This window comes from Colius striatus, chromosome 15 (assembly GCF_028858725.1).
Source record: "Colius striatus isolate bColStr4 chromosome 15, bColStr4.1.hap1, whole genome shotgun sequence".
Classification (NCBI taxonomy): Eukaryota; Metazoa; Chordata; class Aves; order Coliiformes; family Coliidae; genus Colius; species Colius striatus.
The window spans coordinates 14,661,712-14,684,545 of record NC_084773.1 but is presented as its reverse complement, the minus strand read 5'-3'; the positions used below and the strand labels follow the sequence as shown (position 1 = coordinate 14,684,545).

The following is a 22,834-nucleotide window of genomic DNA, read 5'->3' as shown; positions in this document are numbered from 1 at the left end:
AAACTTGTTTTCAAGAAGTAGCTCTTTCATTAGCTCACGTTAGCCTTCATTATTTTATCTCAATCATGAGCCAGCAGAATTTATGTTACTGTCATATACCTTGAGGAATCGAAAAGTAATTTTTTTGTATTGCATTCTAATTAGAGATCTGTCTGTTTCACATAATGGCAATAAGCTTGTTAAAAAGCACAACAGGATGATTTTTACCTCTTAAAAGAAGTGGTAAATATGTGAAAACTTTATCACAGTTTCTTCATGTGCCTCGCTAGTACTTAGTGTTTAGTTTCCATGTCTCACGCAGAGGCAGAGGCCTGGCTGCTGTAGGGCAGGTTGATAATCTGGCAGGGCGTAACGCCATAACCTTCTGCTTGGTGCTGGCTGTGTGTCCCAACCAGCACCGTGACAAGTCCGCGGTGACACGGCGTGTGTTACGGCTGGCTGTTGAACAGGATCCGGTGTCTGTGCTGACGGACAGTGGGTTGCCAACCCCCAGCAGATAGGCAGCTCTGCCCGGCCGGCTGACGTGATTCGGTACAATGGGTGTAGGATGGCAGTGCTCAGAAACCATCCGGTTGAGCCGCGGGTACGTCAGGGGTGTAGATCGCACATGGGAAGCGATGAGCCGTGACTTGGCTCGCTGCTGCGGCAGGGAGGAGAGCCCAAGCCAAGGGAAGGCAGGGGTTGGGAAGATGAAATGCCTCCCCTGCTCTGCAGCATCTCGAGCAGGCGGCCAGGAGAGCGGGCCAAAGGCTGGGCCAAACAAAGGACTTTCAACCCGTATCGCGCGCACGGTGTGAACTCCCAGAAGAAAGGGAAGTCAGGGAAAATCGATGTCTGCTGAATAGGGGTTTTTTTTCAAGGGGTCTAAATAGGTGGGCTCTTTCAGGTCAGGTTTGCTGGGGGAGGTGTAGGAAGCAGCAGGCAGGCAGCTGTGGTCCTGCCCACATCCCCGGCGCCAGGCCCCTCGCAACCGGTGAGACTTTGCTCAGGCGAGCCTTCCTGCGAGGGATCCTTTGCAAGCCTCTCCTGACACATGCCGTCCAAGGCACTAATCATCGATGTTTACTGTGTAGCTCATATGTGCTGCACCTGGCAGCCAACAAGGGAGCTGAAGGCAGCACGTGTTTTATATTTGAGTTGTTACTTAAAAAATCAAATTATTTGCATCAATTTTTGACATTGTTTTTTTTCCCTTGGCTCCGTGTGCCAGGGCTCACAGTGCGTGCAAAGATCTGTTTGCTACGTGTAAGCAATATTTTCCCCAGTTAAAAAAAAAAAGTGTAGACAAGTTAAACATAAAAGGTGTAAAAGATGATATGTCTTTTCATTTATAAGCCGCCATGGTATTTCATAGAGGCTTATGTCAAAGAGATTAACCCACTGGAGCTATCCTGTATATTTATAATTGCATACAAATGCATGCTATTGCTTCATGTATTGGTCTTTGTTAAAAAATCATTTTGATATATTTGTTTTAGCAGCATAACTAGCCCTGGGGGCACCGAGTATAATTAGAAAAGGGCATGGGGGGAGGCGGGGCTTGTAGAATAAAGCAGTGGCCTTAGGATCACAGGTCCTAATTATAATTTATAATTAACCCTGGAATTTGTACAAACTATCTAAGCTAAGCAAGGACTATCATTTTTGCTGTTTAAATTGCACCCCCTTTTTTTTTTTTTTAAAATTTCACCACCTGCTTTATTGATGTTGTTTTCGTGGCTTAAAACTTCAAAACAAGAGGGGATTAGGAAAGCGGCATTTAAAACTTCCCATATGAAATATTTACAGTGGGAATTTACTAGTTCAGAGCCAACATAGCGAATCTGCAGCAGAAGGAGCGATGTGAAACTTGTTTACTTATAATTAAAAGTCTCCTTATTTATTTTTCTTGCCTTTTTTGCCCTTCTGTTTCTCTCTCTGCCCACAACTTCTGCCACACACCTCGAGTGTCCGTGAGCAGGAGCTGCGGGGAACCGGATGAAATTGTGCCTCCACGCAGATGGAGATGTTTCTTCCTGTTTGTAGACCCAGATTCATAGACCCAAACCCATTTCCATGCATCTGTACATAACCACGTACATGCAGAACTTTTGTTCCCTCACTTTTGCTCTCCTCTTGCTCTCCATCACTGCTTCAGTGTACTAACAATTGCGTGTGAGAATATCCATCTCCTGCAGCTGCATGTTAGCTAGCCTTGCTGCAGAAATTCTGCTTGCTGGAGGACTCAGTGCTTCTGTCCATGAGATCAAATATCAGATATCAAAGTTGAGAGACCTTTACTGAAAACAAAATTGCCGATAAGCATTAGAACAAGCTGATGCAACTTGAGCTTCTCCTGGGGATTTTGTTTTTTTCAGCCCCATCAGCCACGTACTGGAATTGTCAAGAGCACAGAAGTGAATCTTAAATTATAGCTATATACCCTTTGTGTTCTTGCAAAAGGGAAAATAAATATGTTCCCTCAAAAAGATTACATTTTCAAAGTATATTTGACTTGAATATTTAATTAAGTTTCAAAATTATCGAGCTAATAAATTAAGTGCAAGGCTTTGGGTGGTGTTTTTCCAGTTCTATGTATATCCTGCATTTGTCACTAATTAATGAGTTTCTAATGCTTCAGCTTCTGGGAAGATGAGCAACAAAGATTAACATAACTAGTATATCTGAAGATGTGCAGCTGGGTTATAGTACTTGAAATTTGACAAAAACATTGGAAGTATTATTATTTGTGACATGGCTCAAGATGGGGGATTGTGAGGAAAGCAAAGATGACAGAACTGGTGCTAACCACTGTGACAACAACTTGAAAAGCAGCCGACATGACATCTTTCCTATCATGCTGCCGAAAATGTCAACTTTGTGAAGGACAGTGAGAAAATGGTTTGCCGAAAATTTGAAAGGTAGATTCAAGAGATGCTCATCATGTCAGATGCAATATAGTCCACAGCTGGGTGAGAAAGGGAGTCCTTGCTGTGGTGATGGCTCTCGGTTGGCAGGCCCTTCCAGACATCCACGCTGCTCCAAAAATGGCTACAGCTGACCTGTGGATTGTCTCAAGTTTGCAGTAGCACGATGTGTGGGAGCGGCCTGCGCTTACAGCACGCTGCAGGCCCTGCGAGGAGGGGAGTGGGTTGGATGTCCTCCTGGCTCACAAACACCCTGGGGAAGGTGAAGACCTTGGGTTGGCATCCCTGGGGGTGTTGTGACTTGGGCAAGAGCTGTGTTGGCCAGAGCTTCCCTTTCCAGAGCTCACCCTTTGTCTTTGTGTTGGTCGATGTTTTCAAAGCAATGCTCCCAGAGCCCGCTGCTGCCCAGCCAGGATATGACTGATGCTGTCACATCGGCCCCTTCTGGGTGTCCACCAGGAGTTGGTAGATAAGAGGTTCTGGCAAAACCAAAGCCTCTTGAGTACAGTGAGAAACTGGGATAAATGTGAAAGGGCTGTGACCCAACCCGAGCTGTCAGATCCTGCCGTTAAATCTTGCTGGTTGAGGTTGTTGACCCAGCAAAGGGTAACATAACTTTCAGACCATTTCCAGCCCATCAGCAAATCACTGCCAGGGCAGGCAGCTTTTCCTACATCGTTTGTCAGCACTGATGCAATTAACCTAGTGACACTCTGTGAGCTGTTATGGGTACGGGGAGAAAAACGAATGTCCAGAGTCAAATGAGGGCTTCAACCCTGCCCCTTCTTCTGTGGCATTTATTGGGATCTGCTGTGTGTTATCTGCTCTTCTAGTTGGTAGCAAACCAGGCACTGCGAGGTGCACAGCAACACAAAAGGCATTAACATCTCTGAGTATTAAATATTTTATGGAACTTTGGAATAAAAATATATTAAGTAGGTTCAGACATTAATTTTTGCTCCATCTCTAATTTGGTTTTTTTGTGGCTTGCTCATTTCTTCAAAATAACTAGTCCTAATTAGGTACTAATGAGACCAGATCCATACTTCCAAAATTGTTTATGAAATGTGTTCCCCAGCTGAGACATTTTATCCAAGTTTCAGCCTAAAATCCTTTTTCCTTTTTTTTTCCCTCTTAATACACAACTGAATTTGGCAAATAATCAAGTAAAGATTTCTGATTAAATGCTGTTTAAATTTAAATACATCCCCTGGTATTGAAGTCTTTTCCTCTGTCCGTGTTACAAGTTTTATTTAATGTATGTTTAGCTTTAAAATTTGCAGTAAGTAACACGTACAGTTTGCAAATTCCTCTTCCAAAATCTTTTTAACAGTTTATTCACCTGCCTTGGAATATCAGAGTTTGTATTTATGATATTAAGAGCTTAATAAATGCAAGGTCAAGGAGGAAGGATTGTAGAGATTTTATAGCTTTTCATTTTTTATATCTTTTTTTTAATATATATAAGTTTAGGCCTTTGATTCTTTAAGAGGAAAATAAAGCCAACCAATTAACCCCTGACAGGAGGTTCATTAGAAGCTTTGTAATCCCTTGCCAAGTCTTTTGTACAGCCAAACCAGTCTAGTACTGAGGATTTATGCAGCTTAAGCTGAACACTGGAGGAGGCCTTTAAGTAAGAACACTTGTTTAATTTTAAGACATCTTACATTACCTAAATGTGCCTGTGCCAGCAGAGTTGCCCAGGAGTATCCAAAACCGTAGCCTTTCCTCACCGGCAGTGGAAAGCAGTGCCGTGGCCGATTCCTTTGGAGGATGGATTAGACTCGCTCCCTCCTCTCGCCTGGGATTCTGCTGCGCAGTGTGTTTTGCCGTGTGGGTGTGGGGCAGAAGGAGGGGATTGCTGCTTTCAGCTCTCAGATGGGTTGGCACCAGCAGAGGTATGGGGTGTAAGAGGACAGGGACCACCACATCATCCAGCCCCTGGGGTTCTCCTGCACACTGTGCTCTGTGAAAGATGAGAAATACCCCAAGACAGCAGGACCTGGGTGTCTCAATGCACTCCTGTGCACTCCTGAAATACAAGAGTGTGGTAAACAGTCTGAGAAAATATTTGATCAATTGTACCCGTGTGTTGATTTATATAAATTAGAATTAAATGACGGAAAAGACATTGCATTTTCAAATACCAAGTGCATGTCGCTCTTTAGGCACGTTGTGGCAGAGTATATTGGAGATGGTTCACTTCAAGAAATCACTGTAATGGGGTGATTCACTGGTTATGAAGGAGTGCAAGATTTTATATTCTCTTTGTATATATGCCTCTTGTCAATATGCTTTTATACTGTGAATTGTGTTAAATTAGCACCTGAATTTTTCTGCAGAAATTCAGTCCCTATTTTGACAGCAACAGGCCCGATCCTGCAGTGAGAGCTGGCATTGCATTCCCTGTCATATACCTGTACTTAGGAGGGATTCTGCTTTTCCCAACTTCTCTATCACAGGAAAAATAAGGGGGAAGGGGGAGTTCCACATCTAGATTGAGAGAGGGTATTTCTTTGTTTATTTTCAAGACCCCAGCAGTGATGCTGCCACGACCTGCCCTGTCTCAGCATGGCACATTCTCTGTCCTGGGTCTCATAGTTGGTGATGTCCCTTTCTGAAAGGGCAGCGTGCCGTGGGGGCGAGTTCTCAGGGTGGTGAGGTGGAGTCTGAGTCATTTGGCATTTCTCCTCCAGGCCTGACGGGATAGGAACTGTGACCGTAGACGAGAAAGAGCGTTTCGAAGAGATCAAGGAGCGGCTTCGTTTGCTTCTGGAGAATCAGATCACGCATTTTAGGTAAAGGCAGAGAGCCCAGGCTGAATGCGAGAGGACTGATTTCCTCCCAGCTCCCTCCTATAAGCAGCAAAGCCAAAAGGCAGGTTTTGAAGGCATACGGGAATTTTGCATAAGTGGCACAGACCTACGCAGGGCAGTGAAGCTTACGCTGTAGCGTGTTTGTAGCTGGAGAGGGATTTAATGTATATATAACCTTTAAAGGATATTTCAAACCATCTTGCTCCCATAGGCATGGTAATGTTGTGGATTTTTTTCTAAAATATAACAGAAACTCTTTCTCTGTTTCCCTCTGCTCAGTTATTACCCATTTTTCCCTTCTCCCTAGCATGGAGACAGGGATTCTGCAGGAATGTCGTAGTCACAGACAGGATGGATGCTTCTCCCCTAGAAGGGATGAGTTAACCCAGCACACCAGCCAGGCCCAGGTCTGAGGTGTACATCTGTGGGTGGGCAGGTGATGGGCATTCTCACACAGAGTCCCGTAGGAGCCATGGAGCTGCTGTTCAGCAGGAGCAGTGCCTGGTTCACACAGTTACCTACAGCCCCGTACATCACCAGGCCTCTGGCTGGAAGTAAATGTCCTTTTCAGAGGGGCTTTTTTCCCCCATTTTGTTACAAGGAGATGATATTTAATTCTCTCCTAGGAGATCTAAAAATGCTTCAGGTGATGCTCAGATTTAATAAGCTACTAAAACGTTCCGCTTGTTACTACTCTATATTCTCTTTTGCTGCCTTAATGTCCACACCTTCAAACCCTCTTGGAAAGTTACCCTGTAAAAAGATTGCTCATTCTGGTAGAGGGACTAGAGCATTGCTTAGGCATATGTAGGAGAGGATCTTTATAGCTCTGAAAGGCTTGTTCACGTGCACCTGGTCTGATGTTAACATTATGTGGTTTTTCTAGGTACTGCTTTCCATTTGGCCGGCCAGAAGGTGCACTAAAAGCCACTCTATCGCTGCTGGAAAGGGTAAGCATAAGAGTGAAAGGGAGTAGTTAATATTACCTGTATTCATGTATCTTTCCATTTGGAACAGCTTGAGGAACTGTTGGTTTTGCAAAGTTTGTGTAATTAATGATAGTTAACATTGAATTGTGTGGCTTAGGTGGGTTATTGTCTTTTCTACTTCAGCTGAGAGGTGGGTGGGTGTGTAGCCTGGCTGCTGGAGGAAGCACAGCCTATGTTTGTCCTGATAGACAAAGGTGAAGAGTCTCATTGGCATGCATCTACACTGCAAACCCTTGTATACAGTGCCTGGCTGCTTTCTGGTGAAATTCCCATCTCAAGGCAGACTTCTTCCTCCTGGATGTATGAAACGTGCTCACTGCCATCTCCTCATCCCTATTTTTGCCTTCCTGCTGCTCCAACATCCTTCTCACCTCTGCTAACCTGCAGTATGGCCAAGCCCAGACCTAAACCCAAGTCAATCAGCAGAGCCTGGGAAGAGCATAATATTGCCTGGCACTGGACAAGTTGAGATAGACCTTAATGTCATGCCCTAAAAAATGAACAGCACACATTTCGGGGCATTCCATAGGGTATAGATACAGAAGGGTAATAATACAGCAGGGGTAGGTCCCACTTCTCAGGCTGGCCAAGATGACCTTGTAGTGGATCCTGCATATTGTGTGCATACCCTGAGAGCCACACAGCACTAGTGTAGGAATGGATGTATGTGCTGAGCTTGGAGAAAAGCAGTTCTGTGTGCCTGATGCCACAACAAATCAGATTTTCTTGTGTCAAGGTTCTGATGAAAGACATAGTTACTCCGGTCCCTCAAGAGGAGGTAAAAACAGTCATCCGTAAATGCTTGGAGCAAGCAGCTCTAGTCAATTATACTCGACTATCAGAGTATGCCAAAATTGAAGGTAAGGCTCTTTCTTTGTGAAATTACAATTTTGTTGTGTTTCTAGGCGGCAACTGTGGCTGGGAGCTATTTAAAAGAAGCTCATTTGCTATTTATTCGCTTGTCAATAAAAGTGATGTGATTCTGAATCATTTTTGTGGTGTTGGCTTTGGAAGCAGTTAAGAATGGAAGCTATGCAAAAGGTTTCTTTTTCTGGAAAAGAGAGAGGAAACAGTTAAAATGAACTGTAGCTTTTTTCTTTTCCTTATCCTTAGTGCATTTGGCCAGTGGTGTAGAATTCAGACTCATGTTGTGGTTTTAAAAAACAAATGGAGAAATACTTGGGATGTCATCTTTGCAGCTGAAGGTATAGTGCAGCTAATTGCTTTTGACAGTGGAGTTCAAAAAACAAATGAAAAATAAGATGCTGGAAAACTGTTTAATTTATGCTTAATCATTTATAGCCAATTTAAAATGTCTTTTTTTTCTGGGAGTGTGTTATTGTCTTTGCAGTTTGCATAGCACTCATTGATCAGTGATCCTTTACTTGCATCAGATTTCTTTCTTGTCACTCTAAATCTAGCATAGCTGATATTATTGACCTTTTAAGTTATGGGAGAATAATAACCAGTGACCAGAGACACATGTAGCCATCAAAAAGACGTTTTAAAGCTTGCTAGAGGATATGTGTTAGCTGAAGCGCTACGATCCAGTCGTTCTTTACATGTTAATCAGTTTACGTTGGTACCTTGTTGGCTGCTGTTCCCAACTCAAAACTCCCACCCAACTTTATCCAAGTTCCCAGTTGCTTAAACCTGTGTGTTCCAGATGAATGGTATGTTCTGCTCTAGACTTTGGATTTCTGTCATGTGTGATGTGAAGCTTTCCCACAGCTGAGATTATCGTTGTATGCCTCTAGGACAATATTGAGAGGAGATAAAAACCCACCAAAACTCCCTCTGGTTTGTTCTTAGTTCTTGTTTATGTGAAAAATTGGGTTATTAAATGACAAATTGTCCAAGTTCTGTACATGACATGTCCTCTCTTTTTCCTTTTTTTTTTCCTGTCTAACAATGCAAATTGTGTACCAGTGGTAATGAATTCATTGTTATGCATCCAGTGAGAAACACTTAAGAATTGGGCACTAAAAGGATGTTTATCAACTCTTGACTTGGTAATGAGTGACAAAAATAGAGAAGGAACGAAGGTTTCATAAGCACTGTATTATCAGACAATTTATTGAAGTACTTGACTTCACAGGATATTTTAATTGGTGTATTCTGTAAAATGCAATGTTTAAATATTCTTGATGAGGATGGAGGAGGACTGAGAATCAAAAGCAGCTTTTCTGTTGATGGATGGTTCTACCCAGGGCTGGCTCCCTTAGGTTCTCTGTGTAAATATCACTAACTCGTTGGTAAGATTTGCTCTCTTCTTTCAGATAAATCTATGCAAAAACAAACTTTATGATCTGTAAGTAAAAATGCATTCATTTCCAAAGTAGAACAGTTAGTGTGTACTTTTCCTTTTGTGCCTCAATTCTTCTTGGTTGTGTTAATTACCTGCCCTCTTTTTGCACTGTGACTTTTAGGTCTGGGAATACTTTGAAGCAACAAACCTATTTTTTTCCAGCTACCTTTTCAGAGAAATAGTTCATTCCACACTACCTGCTCTCTTCTGCTTTTCTCCTCCTTTATCCGTGATTGGCCACAGCCACTTTTTGATATTTTCTCTATAAAAGTGGTTGTAACACCAATTTCCAAGCATGCTGGGATTGTTAATTTGAACAACCCAACATCCGCCAGCTGCATGCATCAGGTTTTCTCTCATGAGCATAGTCCACTACCTGTTCAAAGACTTCCTTGGAAGAGCAAAGAGCAAATTCACCTCGGTGAGATGCGTTCCTGCACACCGTACATGGCTTTGTGATCTTGCTTTTGAAAGCTGACATTTGAATGGCCACACGTTTAAGACAGTTTTGTCAGAGATGCAGAACCAAAACAGTGGCAGCAGAGCTTGAGGCTATGCTTATGAAGAAATACCTGTGAAAGCCTTAGATACTAAAGGCTGAAATCCTTAGTATCTCGGAGCCTAAACGATGAGATTCTATTTCCCTCTATTCATGACGTTTTGATCATTATATTCTTGCAAATGGTTCAGAGCAAACCTCTGGAGTCATGGTCACAGCCTCTCTTGTGACTCATGGGCATGCTGAATGGTTAATCCAGTAGATCTCCAATTTTAACCCTCCTTTTATTTTCTTTTTTCTTTTTTTTCTTCCTTTTATCCCGTGTGTATCCCAAAATACGGCTACTTTCCTTTTAACCTAATATAAAGTTTTCCTCTGACCTATAGCCTATAACCTCTTTACCTCTGACCTAAGCCTCTTGCATGCCCAAATCCTCTTTTATAGGGAAAAAGAGAGAAATGTATGAGCATCCTGTCTTCTGCTTGGCCTCTCAAGTGATGGATTTAACCATTCGTGAGTACCTACCACCCTCCTCTCCATGCTGTCCTCACTCTTTCTGTTTTCATTACCTCAAGAAAGTCCAGATCCAATCCAACTCACTCTCCTTGCTTCAAGTCTTTTAGCATTGGCTTGTCTGTTGCTTCTGTCTGTGAAACCCAGTGTGAGAAGTCCAGTCACTTTTTATCAGCCTAAACCAGGTTAGACAATTAACCCATCTGTTTGTGATAAACTCAGATCGTCTGTAAGTTTTTTCAGTTCTTCTTTATGTCCGTGACCTGAATGCATTTTTACTTTGCTTCTGTGTAACCCCAATTTGTAAAGTGCTTGTCACTGGTACACAATCAAAAGGTAGCAGCTACTTCGGGGAGAAGTGAGCTAGAGGTCAGATAAAGGACACTTGGAAAAAGCCGTCCCTTTGCCTGCGTATCAGATCTTTACCCAATCCTGTGTATAAGATCGTATAAGGCTGTCCTTTCTCTGTACATCAGATCTTACGTGTCTCCTGTCTGTTAGCTCTCGAGCGGAAGGATGCACTTTACTTGCTCTCCTCCTCGATATTTTTACTGACTCCTTTACACCGAGCTCTGGAGGGGACATCCCAGCCCTGCTGTCGCTTGGAGGATCCCCTCTGTGTCCTCAGAGCTCGCCCTCTCTGGTTTTCTATTTGTGCAGCGTTTTCTTTCACCTCCGTGAAAGGAGCTTCTTTTGGTAACCCCATGCTGTGGGGGGGTGGGGGGGCGAGTAAGGGTGACTTTTCTTCTTTTCAAATGTCATATATCACACATAACTGGGGGGCTGTGCGGTCCACTTGCTCATTAATCCTGCATATCTGTTCTTGTTTCTCTCTTTTCTCTCCTTGTTGCTTTCTCTCTTTCATATAGAGAATCAAAAGGATGCAGGTGAACAATTGTATATGCATTATAAATTGCTAGGACTGTTGAGTTATATTGATTTTGTTTTCTTTTTTCATAGCTCCTTAAGATATGTACTCCTTCAGGTTGAACATGGAGATGCATTAACACTTAAGGAGTTAATTTGTGCTGTCTACGTAACCTCCTTTTCCTCCTTCCTTAGAGTAGAGTGTAGATTAGAAATACCTAATAGAAGTGTAGTATCTTCTTAGGAGGCAGCTTTAGTCTTTGTAAAGAGAAAGTTTCTTGTTTTCCAAAAGAACTGCAGCTCATTTTGGGTGAAAAAAAAAAAAAACCAAGTTGGTGATTTGGCCATTAATTTAACACACCTAACAAGCACATTTATAACTAAACTACCGTTCATTTTTGGTTTCCATAATCTTCTGTTTTATGCCCTGATGGGAGGACTGGGCTTTTAATTTAATTCTTTTATTTTCTATCTTTTTGTTGACGTGTAACAAACGATTCAGTGGGACAGAAATCGTGTTTGTCTCTTGTTTACAACCTGTGGTGACATGTAACAAGGCAAGGGCTCAGCCCGAGTGCCCATCTCTTCAGAAGGGATGGCGGAGCTCTGCAGCACCTGTGCTCGTTTCTGTTGTATCCTGGAGTCCTAGTTGGAAAGTCCTTGAAACCTGAACTGTTCATTTCTTTTTTTTGTGAGTAGTTTGTTCTGTTTTGTGGAAAATAAATAAATAAATGGAATTAAAAGGATCATGTTGATTTCAGCTTTTAAAAAGCAGTACAAGAGGCTGAGCCAGGTTCTGCCCTGGCTTCCCCAGGCCTCCGCAGCTCGAATTTGGCCCATGATCTAGAGCTGTTGCATGGCAGTAAAGTGAATTTTGAATAGCAGTAAACATTCAGAAAATGGAGAATATTTTTTCCTTATGGCTAAGAGAGGTGCAAATAAAGAAATACAGATAGAACAATCCCAACTCTTCCCATTAACCACAGTGGATTTAAGTGAATGCAGGCCGTTGTGCATTAGGCACAGCAAAGGCACCAAGTGTCTCACTTGCTGGCAGGGACTCATCATGTGCTCACAGGTTAGAAATTCAGAAAGACGTATCTATGGCCCAGCACATTTTAAAATAAGTGCTGCATCTCAATGCTTGGAGAGAGTGAAAGGGTGCAGAGAGTTGCAACTGTGCTGTGCCCACAGGTCTCCTATTGTCTTAAATGAAAAATTTTCAGGCAAGGTCAGCAGGGCTCAAATTGAGACCAGTTCCTCAGCTTATGTAGACTCAAAAGTGACTGGGTTTTGGCCTGACTTTTTATTTATTTTGCCAGAAGCAAGAATAAAAATAAGATACTGAAAACAACTTCTTCTTAAGCACACAAATGTCGTCCTTTGATGCCCTTTCTCCTGAAAAGTGTGTAGTCTCTTCCATTGCTTTAAAAATGTTGATTTGAAATAGAACATTAAACAGAACACTATGCTAAAACTATTAAAGGTGAGTGACTTGCCTTAATTATTAATCAGACAAAACTACTAAACTCAGATTAATAAGTGCAACCTTTGAATGAGTGTTCATCTGATTATTTATATGTTAGGAATCCATCGTTCCTTTAGAAAAGAATAATTTCTCTATCCCTTAAGCACAGGATTTGCAAAATGTGCTGCACTATGTTGGAGTGCCAAGGCACTGAGGGATCCCACAGACACTGAGGGTCCCACTTTGCACTGCTGGAGCTGGGTACAGGCAACTTTGGAGATGTTGCCAGCCAAGGCGTTGGTTGACAGTTTGACAAGTGATTGTGTTTAGTGTAAGACTTCTTTTTAATTATCAAACTGAGTATTTCTCATATTGTGATTTGGTTTTGATCTCTCCAAAGAGAGGCTTCTCGTGTTGCTGGTTAGTCAATGCATAGAGATGAGAAGTGAAGGAGATGTGGGAATGAAGGCAGCTCTCGCCTTGCTGCTCAGTGCTGGGGCAGCAGATCGATGGAGCACGGATTGCAGGCAGAAAGTAACTGGGAAGCAGATGGACCAGCAAAAGTCCTATTGCTCTGTCACCATCCTCCCCAGATCTGTCCCTTCCCTGACAGGGTAGCCTGACTTTCTTTGAAAACCCAGGCCGTGGAGCATCTTGCATGTAGTGCTGGCCCCAGCAGGCATGGAAAGTATCCTCAGCTGAGGAAGAGAATGCAGAAGAGGTTGGATTTTTACTAGAGCAAGCAGGTTGTTAAGAAGCAGTGGTATTTTTTCAAGGCATTCATACTAGCCCTTGTCAGGGTCCCCATGCTCACTTTACATCACTCGCCTTCCCTATTTCTGGACCTCACCCTGGAAGCTCTGTGCACAAATCTGTAACTCGTAGCGAGTGTGCAGAAGGATTAGAGGCTGAGCTGCCTGTTGATTAACCTGGTCCAAGTCAAGGAGAAGACCTGTGTGATTTGTCAGCCCAGCTACTGCTGGGCGATCACTCCCAGCACTTGTGAAAAACCACAAAGCTTAAAAAGAAAAGGAAATTACATTCCTCAAGCAAATATAGAAGTAAGATGTATGAAAATAACAGTTTTTGTATGAGGGAGTGGAGACCAAAGTCATTAATAAATCATGCACTGTAACTCAGACTTGACTACAACCTGTATACCTGTGTTGCTGAGCTGCTGCTTTAGTTGTTTCATCCCTTCAAGTGGCATTTGGTTGTGTTTAAGTAAGAATCATTACACAGCTTTTTGAGATTTCCTCTCACCCCTTCCAAGACAGTGTTTAAAGCAGTATGAAAGGTATTACAAGAGCTTCAGAAACCACAAATATCTGCATCGTGCCATTATCTTTCTACAAGTCTCTTACCAACTGCAGAGCAACTTGCTGCCTGAGGCATGAGACGGGATTCAGATACACAAAAATCCCTCACTATGCTTAATAATCAGTTTCAGGAGATCAGTTTTCTTTTCAGTATGTTGGGAATTGACAGCTGAATTAGAGTCTTTTTCTGAGTTGGAAAAAAAAACCCTCCATGAATTTTTCTTACTTTTATGATAGTGCATCATATTTCAAAAGGAAAAATATGTCATCAATAAATCCCTTTCAAATAGATGCAAGTTCATTTAAAAAATATAGTAAAAGACTGGTTTGCCTAGTCCTGGGGCTAAGTCCGTTTTTTGTTGTAGTTATCTTGAGAACAGCAGCTCATTTTTGTTAGTTTGGTGATTGGCTCACAAATCAACACACACACTTGACGCTTGCTTACCAGAGCCTTTGGCAGTGGTCGTGTCTTTTTCAGATGTTTGAAGCAAATCATTGAATTAGTGGCTACACTTTTAAAAAATATGAGAAGTCAACAATACTCTTCTCCTGTTGCAAGTGTAATTCTCACTGTTTGTGATGTGTTAGTAGCCCATCTAGCAGAAATCATGATGCTGAGTGAGAGATACGTGAAAATCTCCCAGTCCGTAAAGAGTCGCACACAGTGAGTTGTATGCAAGAGACATACCCAAAGTAGCACAGATTTTATGATATACCTGTTACACTCATTGCAGGTTGAAGCTTATTGCAAGCACGAGCCCTGAATTTGACAAGTAGTTCAGGTTTCTGCAAGTATTTTCTTTGCAAGTATCACGCAGAACTGTAAAAACCTTTGGCAGAAGTTTGTCCAGGAAAGCACTTTGTCAGGTTGACGGTAAGGAATCCTGCCTGTGATTTCAGTGATGGAGGTGTTTAAATCTTATTCATTTGGCACATGTGAGCAGTAAATAGAAGAGCATTTCTGATGCTAAACTGGCTGTGATGAGGAATTAGAGAGGAAAGGACAGGGAAGAAAGAGAAGCCAAAGTGAAACAAAACCTGCCACACATGCTATAGCTGATTGCTGGCAAGTGCTGTAAAATCCATCCTGACTTACGTATCTCCCTGTCTTCAAGCAGGAGCCACCTTTCACACCCTGTGAAAGGGACCTCATGTATCGTCTCTGAGACCTGGACACAGAGAAGCATGTAAACTCCAGTGGCATTGCAGTCACGTCCCCTTTTCTGTTTACAGAGAAAATGGATCGCTTTCCTTAGCCAGACTTTCATCTTTTAAGTTTTCTTGCAATAAAAAGGCAAGAAGAGCATTGGATCAGGGCTCACGAGGTATTCAGCAACCTCACAAAGGGAGAGAACTCTCTTTTGACTCCAGTATTTTCAGCTATTATGCAAGAGCCCTGGATTTAGGTCTGAAAAATTTAAATGACCAAAAGAGCTGAATATTTGTGCAGATTTGGCCTGAACAGAATAACATGAAGAGTTTGTTCCTTAACCTGCTGTAATCCCTTGTGGAAGGTCATTTTACAGAGCTGGTGGTGGTGGTGAGATGGTGAGAGCAAGGAGATGGTGCTGGGGGGAACTCTCACAGGCTTCCCAGAGAAATTGAAAGCCACCCCAGGGCACTGCTGACAACTGCACAGCAGGAGCCTCCTCCAAGCTGGTTTTTTATGAATGATTCTAGCCAGTCTGAAGTCCTGGTGCTGCTGCATCTCTTGCCTTTTCCTCCTCTTGCTTTTCTGTGAAGGGTTTTTCCCTAGGGACAAAAAACCACTCCACATTGTGGAGTCTGTATGTCTGTGATCTATTTTGGGAGGATTGAGGGGCTGGACTGACATTTAAGGGTGCTTGAGGGTTGCAGCCCTGAGAAGTGCAGTGGGATGCAATTCTGGGATGGAATTTGGCTTTGACGCTCTTAGGAAGAGCTCTCTCTTTGACACTCCCAACTTTGAAGCCCAATGGACTCCCCTGATTGGCAAGGGGTTGCCAGAAATGTTCAATCCCCTCTCCCCACAATGCATTCCCATCCAGGGACCTTGGCACAAACTGCTCTCCGTAGTGATGGGTAGAAAAATACTCTTTCTACATCTACAAGTTGACCCATTGGTGAGTAGCCAAATCGAATTCTTGCTTAGGTTTTAAGTTCTAATGAAAGTCATTAGGCCAATGCCCAAAAAGCAGTTATTTCTGTCACTTGAGGCTGAGTGATTTGTTTCTGGGGCCAAAGCCACCTTTGGTAAACAGTTGATCAAAGATCAAGATGACTCCAGAGATGAACAAATAGATTTGCTTTTCCTGTTATCAGAAAACAAACAACAGCAACAACAAAAAAAGCCAGAAACTAGTAGCTTGAATCTGAGTCTGAATTAAATAATTACACAGCTTAAATGACTAAAGTGTGTGTGTGTGTGTGTGTGTGCACACGTGCACATTGTACGTGTGTTTGTGTACGTGTATCTATCTCTGTGTACGGAGAGGGGAACCAACCGAACTCATACTCTTTAACAGTTTACTCGAATATTCTTTATTGTACTTTGCTAAGTGTTATAGTTCTGTGAGAGTTAAAAGCAATCAGAAATCTACTTTGCACAAGCCAACTGATATTTTTTTTCCCCCCACTGGAAAATGCAAGCGAAATGGCAAGGACTTTTGGCAATAGAATGTCCAGATAAATATGCCAGAATCCTTGCAAATGGCATTATTAAAAATAGTCACAATGCTGCTAAAAACTGTAATTAAATGGAATGGAAACTATTGTGTTAATATATTCACAGTATATCATTTATTCTCTGAGTGTATGTAAAAGGAAAGGCTATTTTCTTTGAATTTTTCCTATGCTGATATTGTAAACTATATGACAGATGGGTCAAGTCCTGATTGCAGTATTCTAACATTTGGAATAGCAAGTAACATATTTGATAGAGCTGGCAAGTTTTTATATATGATTCAACCCAGAATATAAAAGCTACTAGAATTCCAAGTTGAAAATAATTAAATGAGCTGGAAACGATCAGGAACCACACATTTTTAAGTGACAGATTTTTTTACATGTTTAAATTGCACAAGAATATTTTATAGCTCCCTTTAACCAACAGTGACGTTTGATTCTAAAATGTGTAATTGATATTTGCAAAGCAATTAATTCCTGTGGCTCATTATTCTATTGCTAAATGTACCTAAGCATTGGGGTGCTGACTTCAAGTCATCTTTTTTAGTTCACCCTTTCTGATTTCCAAAGTTTTGACTGAATTAACCTATTCCAGTTTCCTCACATGGCTGCTTGAAGTGCAGTTTCATACTTGCATTGAATTTTTAGCTTTCTGATTGCACAGTACCGTAGGATGTTCAAATCTGCTGACTTCTAGAGTATGTGTTGTCAAATGGTGTCATTACCGTGTAATACTTCCAACTACCGATAAGCAAAAACCCAGCAGCTTACTCCATTTGTATTTGATCATTTCTGCTTACGTTCCTTTTGAAGTTTCCATCTTTTTGTCACTGTTTATGAAGTCATCTGTCTCTTTACTTTTGGCGTCTCTCTCGGTCATGCACAAGCAGCCCGTCCGTCCAAGCCTAAGCCGCCGGCTGGGCCACCATCATCTCCTCAAACGCAGACTAACATGATCAATCACATGCTCAAAGGCATGGCCAAACAGCCGCCAAGTACTGTAATAATCTTCCTTTTATTCGGTGGTTTTCTAGTCTAGCAGCTGCTTGTGTAGTTGTAGCAAGCTAGTTCTCATGTGGAGCTTTATACAAAATACCTAGCGCGATGTGGTAGGTTTTAGAGATTTAGAGGTAGCATTTCTTTCAAAATGTCCACATTTTTTTGTCTAGCAATGTCTGACATATGCAACATTTTCAAATATCAACGTCAGCACAAAATAACATTGTTGTTGCATAACATTTTGCATGAAAATTATAAATATGTATGAGCTTTACATGATGTTGGATGAAATGTTTGATAAGTATATCGTATACGTTTCATGTAACTGTCAGTGCTCCAGCTATCTTAGCAGACTATTCTGATGTATAGTAACTTAACCAGGGAAATATTTAAAATAAGAAGAAAAAAAATTAAGATTGACATCTGCTGGCTGCCAAAGTTGTATAAGCATCAATATTTTCTTTAAAGACAGCATCTCTGAGCAGTTGTTCTTATTAACACTTTTGTCTTTTAGTTGTATTTGAGAGCAGATCAGTGTTGTAAATGAGAATGGGCCTGATGCTGCTCTGATCAATGGAAAAGCTTCCTCTTGGCTTAGAAATGCAGAAACAGCCAGAGCTTACTAAGGGACATGTCTTTGGACTCCTTTTGCAAAAGGAAGAGGTTTCTACTTGTAGCCAGCGAGGCTGGACTGAATAAGAGAAAGAACGAGGAGTTAACCAGCAGTTTTCCAATTCCAGTATTTGTCAAAAAAATTATATTAAAGGGAACCTGGAAAACTGGGTAATAAAAACCCAAGGCCCCTCTCTGTGGAATAAATCAGAAAAAAAAAAGAGATTTTTTGCATGGTGCTTTACCACGTTACATCTCTCAGCCAAGCTGAGCACAGGCCAGGCTTCAGCTGACCAAGTTGCTGAGCTCCTCTGGAAACCAGCCCGTCTGCCCCTCGCTCCACCACCTGAGTGGGACTGTTCTGAGAAATATGACTTTCCTTTTTGTGGGAAATCTGTTATCCATAAACAGGAATTCAGGAAAACAAGGAGCAGGTAAGATTTTGGGGGGTAGAGTTAAGTCCTCAGAGCTCCCTGAGCCCTCAGAACGGCAGGAATTTCTCCCTGGGTGATCCAGTGGAGCAGAACAATGCCACCTGTGTGCAACCACAAGTTTCTGTCCCATCAATAAAAAAGACCTCAATGCTAGGGGAAAAAAATAGTGTGTGCAGAAGGCTGGAGTGAGATTCCCAGCCAGCACCTTGTGTGTCAGCACGACTCGAGTGGTTGCTAGTAACAGCACTTCAGTGCATGCACTGCTGTGTTGGGGACATACGCTCTGTTGTACGCTGCTAGTTGCAGAGTGATTTGGCTATTTGGATTTTGACACTTCACCCATTTATGAATTGTCTGGCTTTGATATCACAGAGAGGCTAAAATACACATCTAAGTGCCCTAGGGAGCTGGGATTGGCACCTGGTTGTTAACTGGAGGGACACGTCTGTGGTTAACGTGGTGACATGCTGCAGCGCAGGTGGATCCCTGGGGAGCAGATATCCTGCTCTGCTTCTCCTCAGGGCCACCGTGGCAGGGAGATTTTGCACACCTCAGGGAAGTGAGTGTGGTGTCAGTTCACAGCAGCCTCCTCTGTTGTGCTCAGCCAGCTCAGCAGAAGCTGTCGTTCAGTTAAAATGGGATTATCTCCTTTTTCTGTACATTATTTCTAGAGAAATGCCCTAATTGTTCCAGATTGTTAACACCTCAGATGTTTAATATGTTCTTGATAATATAAATTACCTAGAAGAATAGGATTTAATTATTTTTTTTAAGTCTTCAGAAAATGCTGCAAAATAGCTCAGCATAACTGAACACCAAAGCTCCAGGATTTAAACTCTTTGCTTTGTTTGCGGGGTTTTTCCTGTAAAGTTGCATCTCTTTTCCCATATAAATCTTACCTACGAACACAGAGTGGGGTTTACCGCTCTCCACTCCCTCCAGCATGCACAACTCCTCGACCCTTGTGGAGTTAAATCCTGGAGCAAGGCAGACCTGCGATTTTTTGCTTTCAGTAGCAGGTGACATTTTAATGGCTCGAGTCTGACAATTTATTAAAAGTGCAGACAGATTCGTTTGAACCGATCTTCTTAAAAGGATTTTGCAATTGTATAGATGTGATTTCTGTAATGGCATCATCTACAGTTGAAGGATACATATTGTTCCTATATTAGTGGCCAGATGCTGTCTTTAGGGAATGCGATGTTCTTATTTGAGCTAATAAAGTGCCACCATCTCACCATAAAGCAAAACAACTCCGACAGTATTGTGAAAATGTGGAGCTGGAGCACTGTATTTTCATAGTATAATAACGAATGTGGCTTTCTGGTTTGCTCAGTACTAATTATATAAGCATTTAACATATGCATGAAAAGATCTTTAAAGCTGTAGAGTATTATGGGATTTTTAATATCTTTTTTTTCTGTAAACCTCTAAAATAACTTACTGTACGTCTAGCTTTTTGTTCTGCCTCCCTTTTAACTCGAGTTCTTGTACTACAGAAAATGTAGGCCGGTTAGTCACACCAGCTAAAAAGTTAGAAGATACAATACGTCTGGCAGAGTTGGTAATTGAAGTCCTACAGCAAAATGAAGAACACCATGCGGAGGTGAGCAGCGGTGCCCTGCGAGGTCGTGTCCCCCCCGAGGTCTTCAGCAGGCTCCTGTGGCTTTGCTGGGAGCTTGGTGTGTTTGTGCTGTGTCTTTCCCAGCTGGTGCTGGGAAATCTTCTTTAAAAGCCAAAAGTTTTCTTAAGTAACGTTGCTGGAGTGCAATGAAGGTGAAAGTACCGTTTGGGAAGATTGCTCTTGCAGAGGGGAGGGAAGGCTAAAAAGGAGGAATCAATTGAGTTGTGCTCTCCTCGGTGTCAGTCTGCAGCCTTTCATCCAGCGCCACCAGGAGCTGAATCTGGCCAAATATATTCACCACCAACTACATACAAGAGCAAGCCTGTCCACTTTTCTTAAAGGTCGTGTTTCCAAATAATGTGATGTGTTTGTGCCTCCAGACAGCATGAGCGGGGTCCCTGCAGCAGCTTTACCTCTCCTGCTGTCCAGAGCTGCAGCAAGGAAAATCACCACAAAACAGAACGGTTCTTTTTTTTTGTCACTTTCTGAGCCTTCAGGTTTTTTCCAGGGGTTTCTCTGGGCCCCTGCAGTACATGATTAACTCACCTGGTTTCCTGTTGGCCTCTTCTGCCTTGGCATATGGGGAATACCTCAATTACAGAGGCTAGGGTGGATTATTCTCTTTTGCTCATTATTTGGGTTATCTGAGACCTGATACAACTACTCTTAACTCTTCAAAGCACCTGAACGAAAATATTCATGTTTTAAACCCACTGAAACCATGTCATAGTCAAATATAAACCAGAAAATCATGAGACTTGATCCTGGAAACACTTGTCCCCACAGGCAGCTGACATTGCTGTCTGTAGTCCCACTCTCGGAACGTTGGGACATTTCTGCCTAAGCAAGTGATGTTGCACACCCGTGTAAGTATTTGCAGGATTGAGCCCGCTGTTCTCTATAAATCTGGTACTCTTGGATATGTATTGAACAGTTAATCATTTTGAAATTCAGAGGGAAGAGTTATCATTTATGGATGTAGATAATGTAGCACTCATTCACTCTTTTTTCCTTCCCATTGAGATATATATGTGTGTATATATATACTCACTATATTTTGCATTAAGAGCATTGGATAAATAATTTCACAATCACCTAAAAATCATTCCAGTGTATATTAAATTTGCAGTGTAATTTAACTTATTGATAATACACAACAATCCACAACACCCAACTAATGCCTGATTGCATATTTAAATTTCCTCCCTGTTTTTTTACTGTTCATTCAATCTTGGATGATCCTGGCAGGGGAAAGAGGTATGTGACTAAACTGAATGAAACAAGTCACTCCTGTCATATTTCGTGCATGCCCTCTCAGTGCCATGTTTCCTACTGGGAATTTACCCGGGTTGCCCTCGCTTCCTGACTGAGTAACAGCAACTTTGAGTCGGCTGCTTGCGGAGCTGGTAGCCTGACACAGGAGGGTAAATGTGGCATAGCAGTCCAGTCCATGCATGTAGCAATGGGTATATTTTACGAGCGCTGCAGTTACATCCCAACACAACCCTACCTGCCTGGACTCTCTCCTCAGCCTGTTGTTACCTCTGTTGTTTTGCATTCACCTGACCTCTAGTACACTGTGGTGGAGATAGACTTAAGTACTACACGAGTGCCTAGAATGGTAGTGGTCTTCCTCTGGTTTTGTCTGTATGTGCCTTGTACTGGATATACAGTATTTATATGTAGAGAGAGAATATTTGGGGTGAAGAGTGGAATAAACTCCATTTTCACAAAAGCCAAGCGGTGCTCAAGAGCCACTGGGCTTGCGTGCAGATTGCCGTGACCTGTCCCAAGGCAATGAGCGCTTTATTCCACTCATCACCAGCACAGGCTCGACGTACAACCAGATGGGAAGGAGCTGTTTTCCAAACACAGGTTATTTTGGAAATATTAGGCTTTTGAGGGAGGCAGTTACAGAGCCAGTGGCATTCAGCCAGGCACGCTGCCCACATCCTCACCGGAAGGAAGACTCAGAACTGTTCTCCAGCATCTTTTGTGTCACAAGGTTTTGATTAGAGACAGAAGGTTAATGCCAACATGGATAGGAGGCACCCCAGTCCCTTGTTCTGAGTGGTGACCTAGAAGGGTGAAATCCATCTCTCTCCAGAAGCCTGGCACGCTGTCGGTACGTTACTGAATCCCTGTCCTCAGGGTGGCTGTGGCATTTCAGCAGTGTACAGGCAGTTGGCCAGCTCTCTGCACACTTTGAATTGCACCCAAAGGAGGAGAGAGAAGAGACTGGGTAGTTTATCACTGATCTTTATTATGCACTGTAGCCACATTATGCTCTCACTGTGCAATGAGAATTGCTGAGCTATTGCACTTCTTTTTTTCTTTTTCAAATTATTCCAGGTGAAGGGTTTTTGACATGTTATCCATTCACCTGGAGAAGGTTCAGCCTGTGAGGTGCGACTCTTTTAGGCTTCTTTGGATGTTCAACAGAAAGCTAAATTGCACCACTTTCTGAAGAAATGCATTAATTTACTGAAAACCAACAGTTTTTGCAGTTAAAACGCACCCTTTTTTTTTTCCCCATGTGGACATCCAGGCACATTCACTGCTGAGAACCCAGAAAGTAACACTCAGAGCATGGAAAATGTTCAAAAAGCATTTCACCAGAAGTACCGTGTCTAGTCAGTTGGGTTTGTCTTACCCTTATAGAGAGAAACAAACCAGCACAGGCAGAAATGCAACAGAACCCGTGTGCCTGCGTCTGGGATCCATGGGAGCGGGAGGTCTCTGTCATTGTGTCATCTCTCCCATCACACAGCTGCCAGCTCCCTTTCCCTTCCTCTGGATGACTGATGACAAATGCC

At 42.4% G+C, this 22,834-nt stretch overlaps 1 protein-coding gene across 8 annotated transcripts in view; it reads left to right on the top strand.

Moving 5' to 3' along the window:
- The window catches only part of CADPS (calcium dependent secretion activator), a 212,317-nt gene that overhangs the window by 136,412 nt on the left and 53,071 nt on the right, over nt 1-22,834 (top strand). For 2 of the 8 annotated variants that reach the window (XM_062007940.1, XM_062007937.1), the window contains exons 14-18: nt 5,603-5,704; nt 6,609-6,672; nt 7,448-7,571; nt 19,894-20,000; nt 21,267-21,275. In XM_062007940.1, the coding sequence (XP_061863924.1) occupies nt 5,603-5,704; nt 6,609-6,672; nt 7,448-7,571; nt 19,894-20,000; nt 21,267-21,275 (406 nt within the window). Of the gene's footprint in view, nt 1-5,602; nt 5,705-6,608; nt 6,673-7,447; nt 7,572-9,962; nt 10,032-10,900; nt 10,919-19,893; nt 20,001-21,266; nt 21,276-22,834 lie in introns of all 8 variants that reach the window. The other 6 variants (XM_062007938.1, XM_062007934.1, XM_062007941.1 and 3 more) reach the window with 4 other exon arrangements.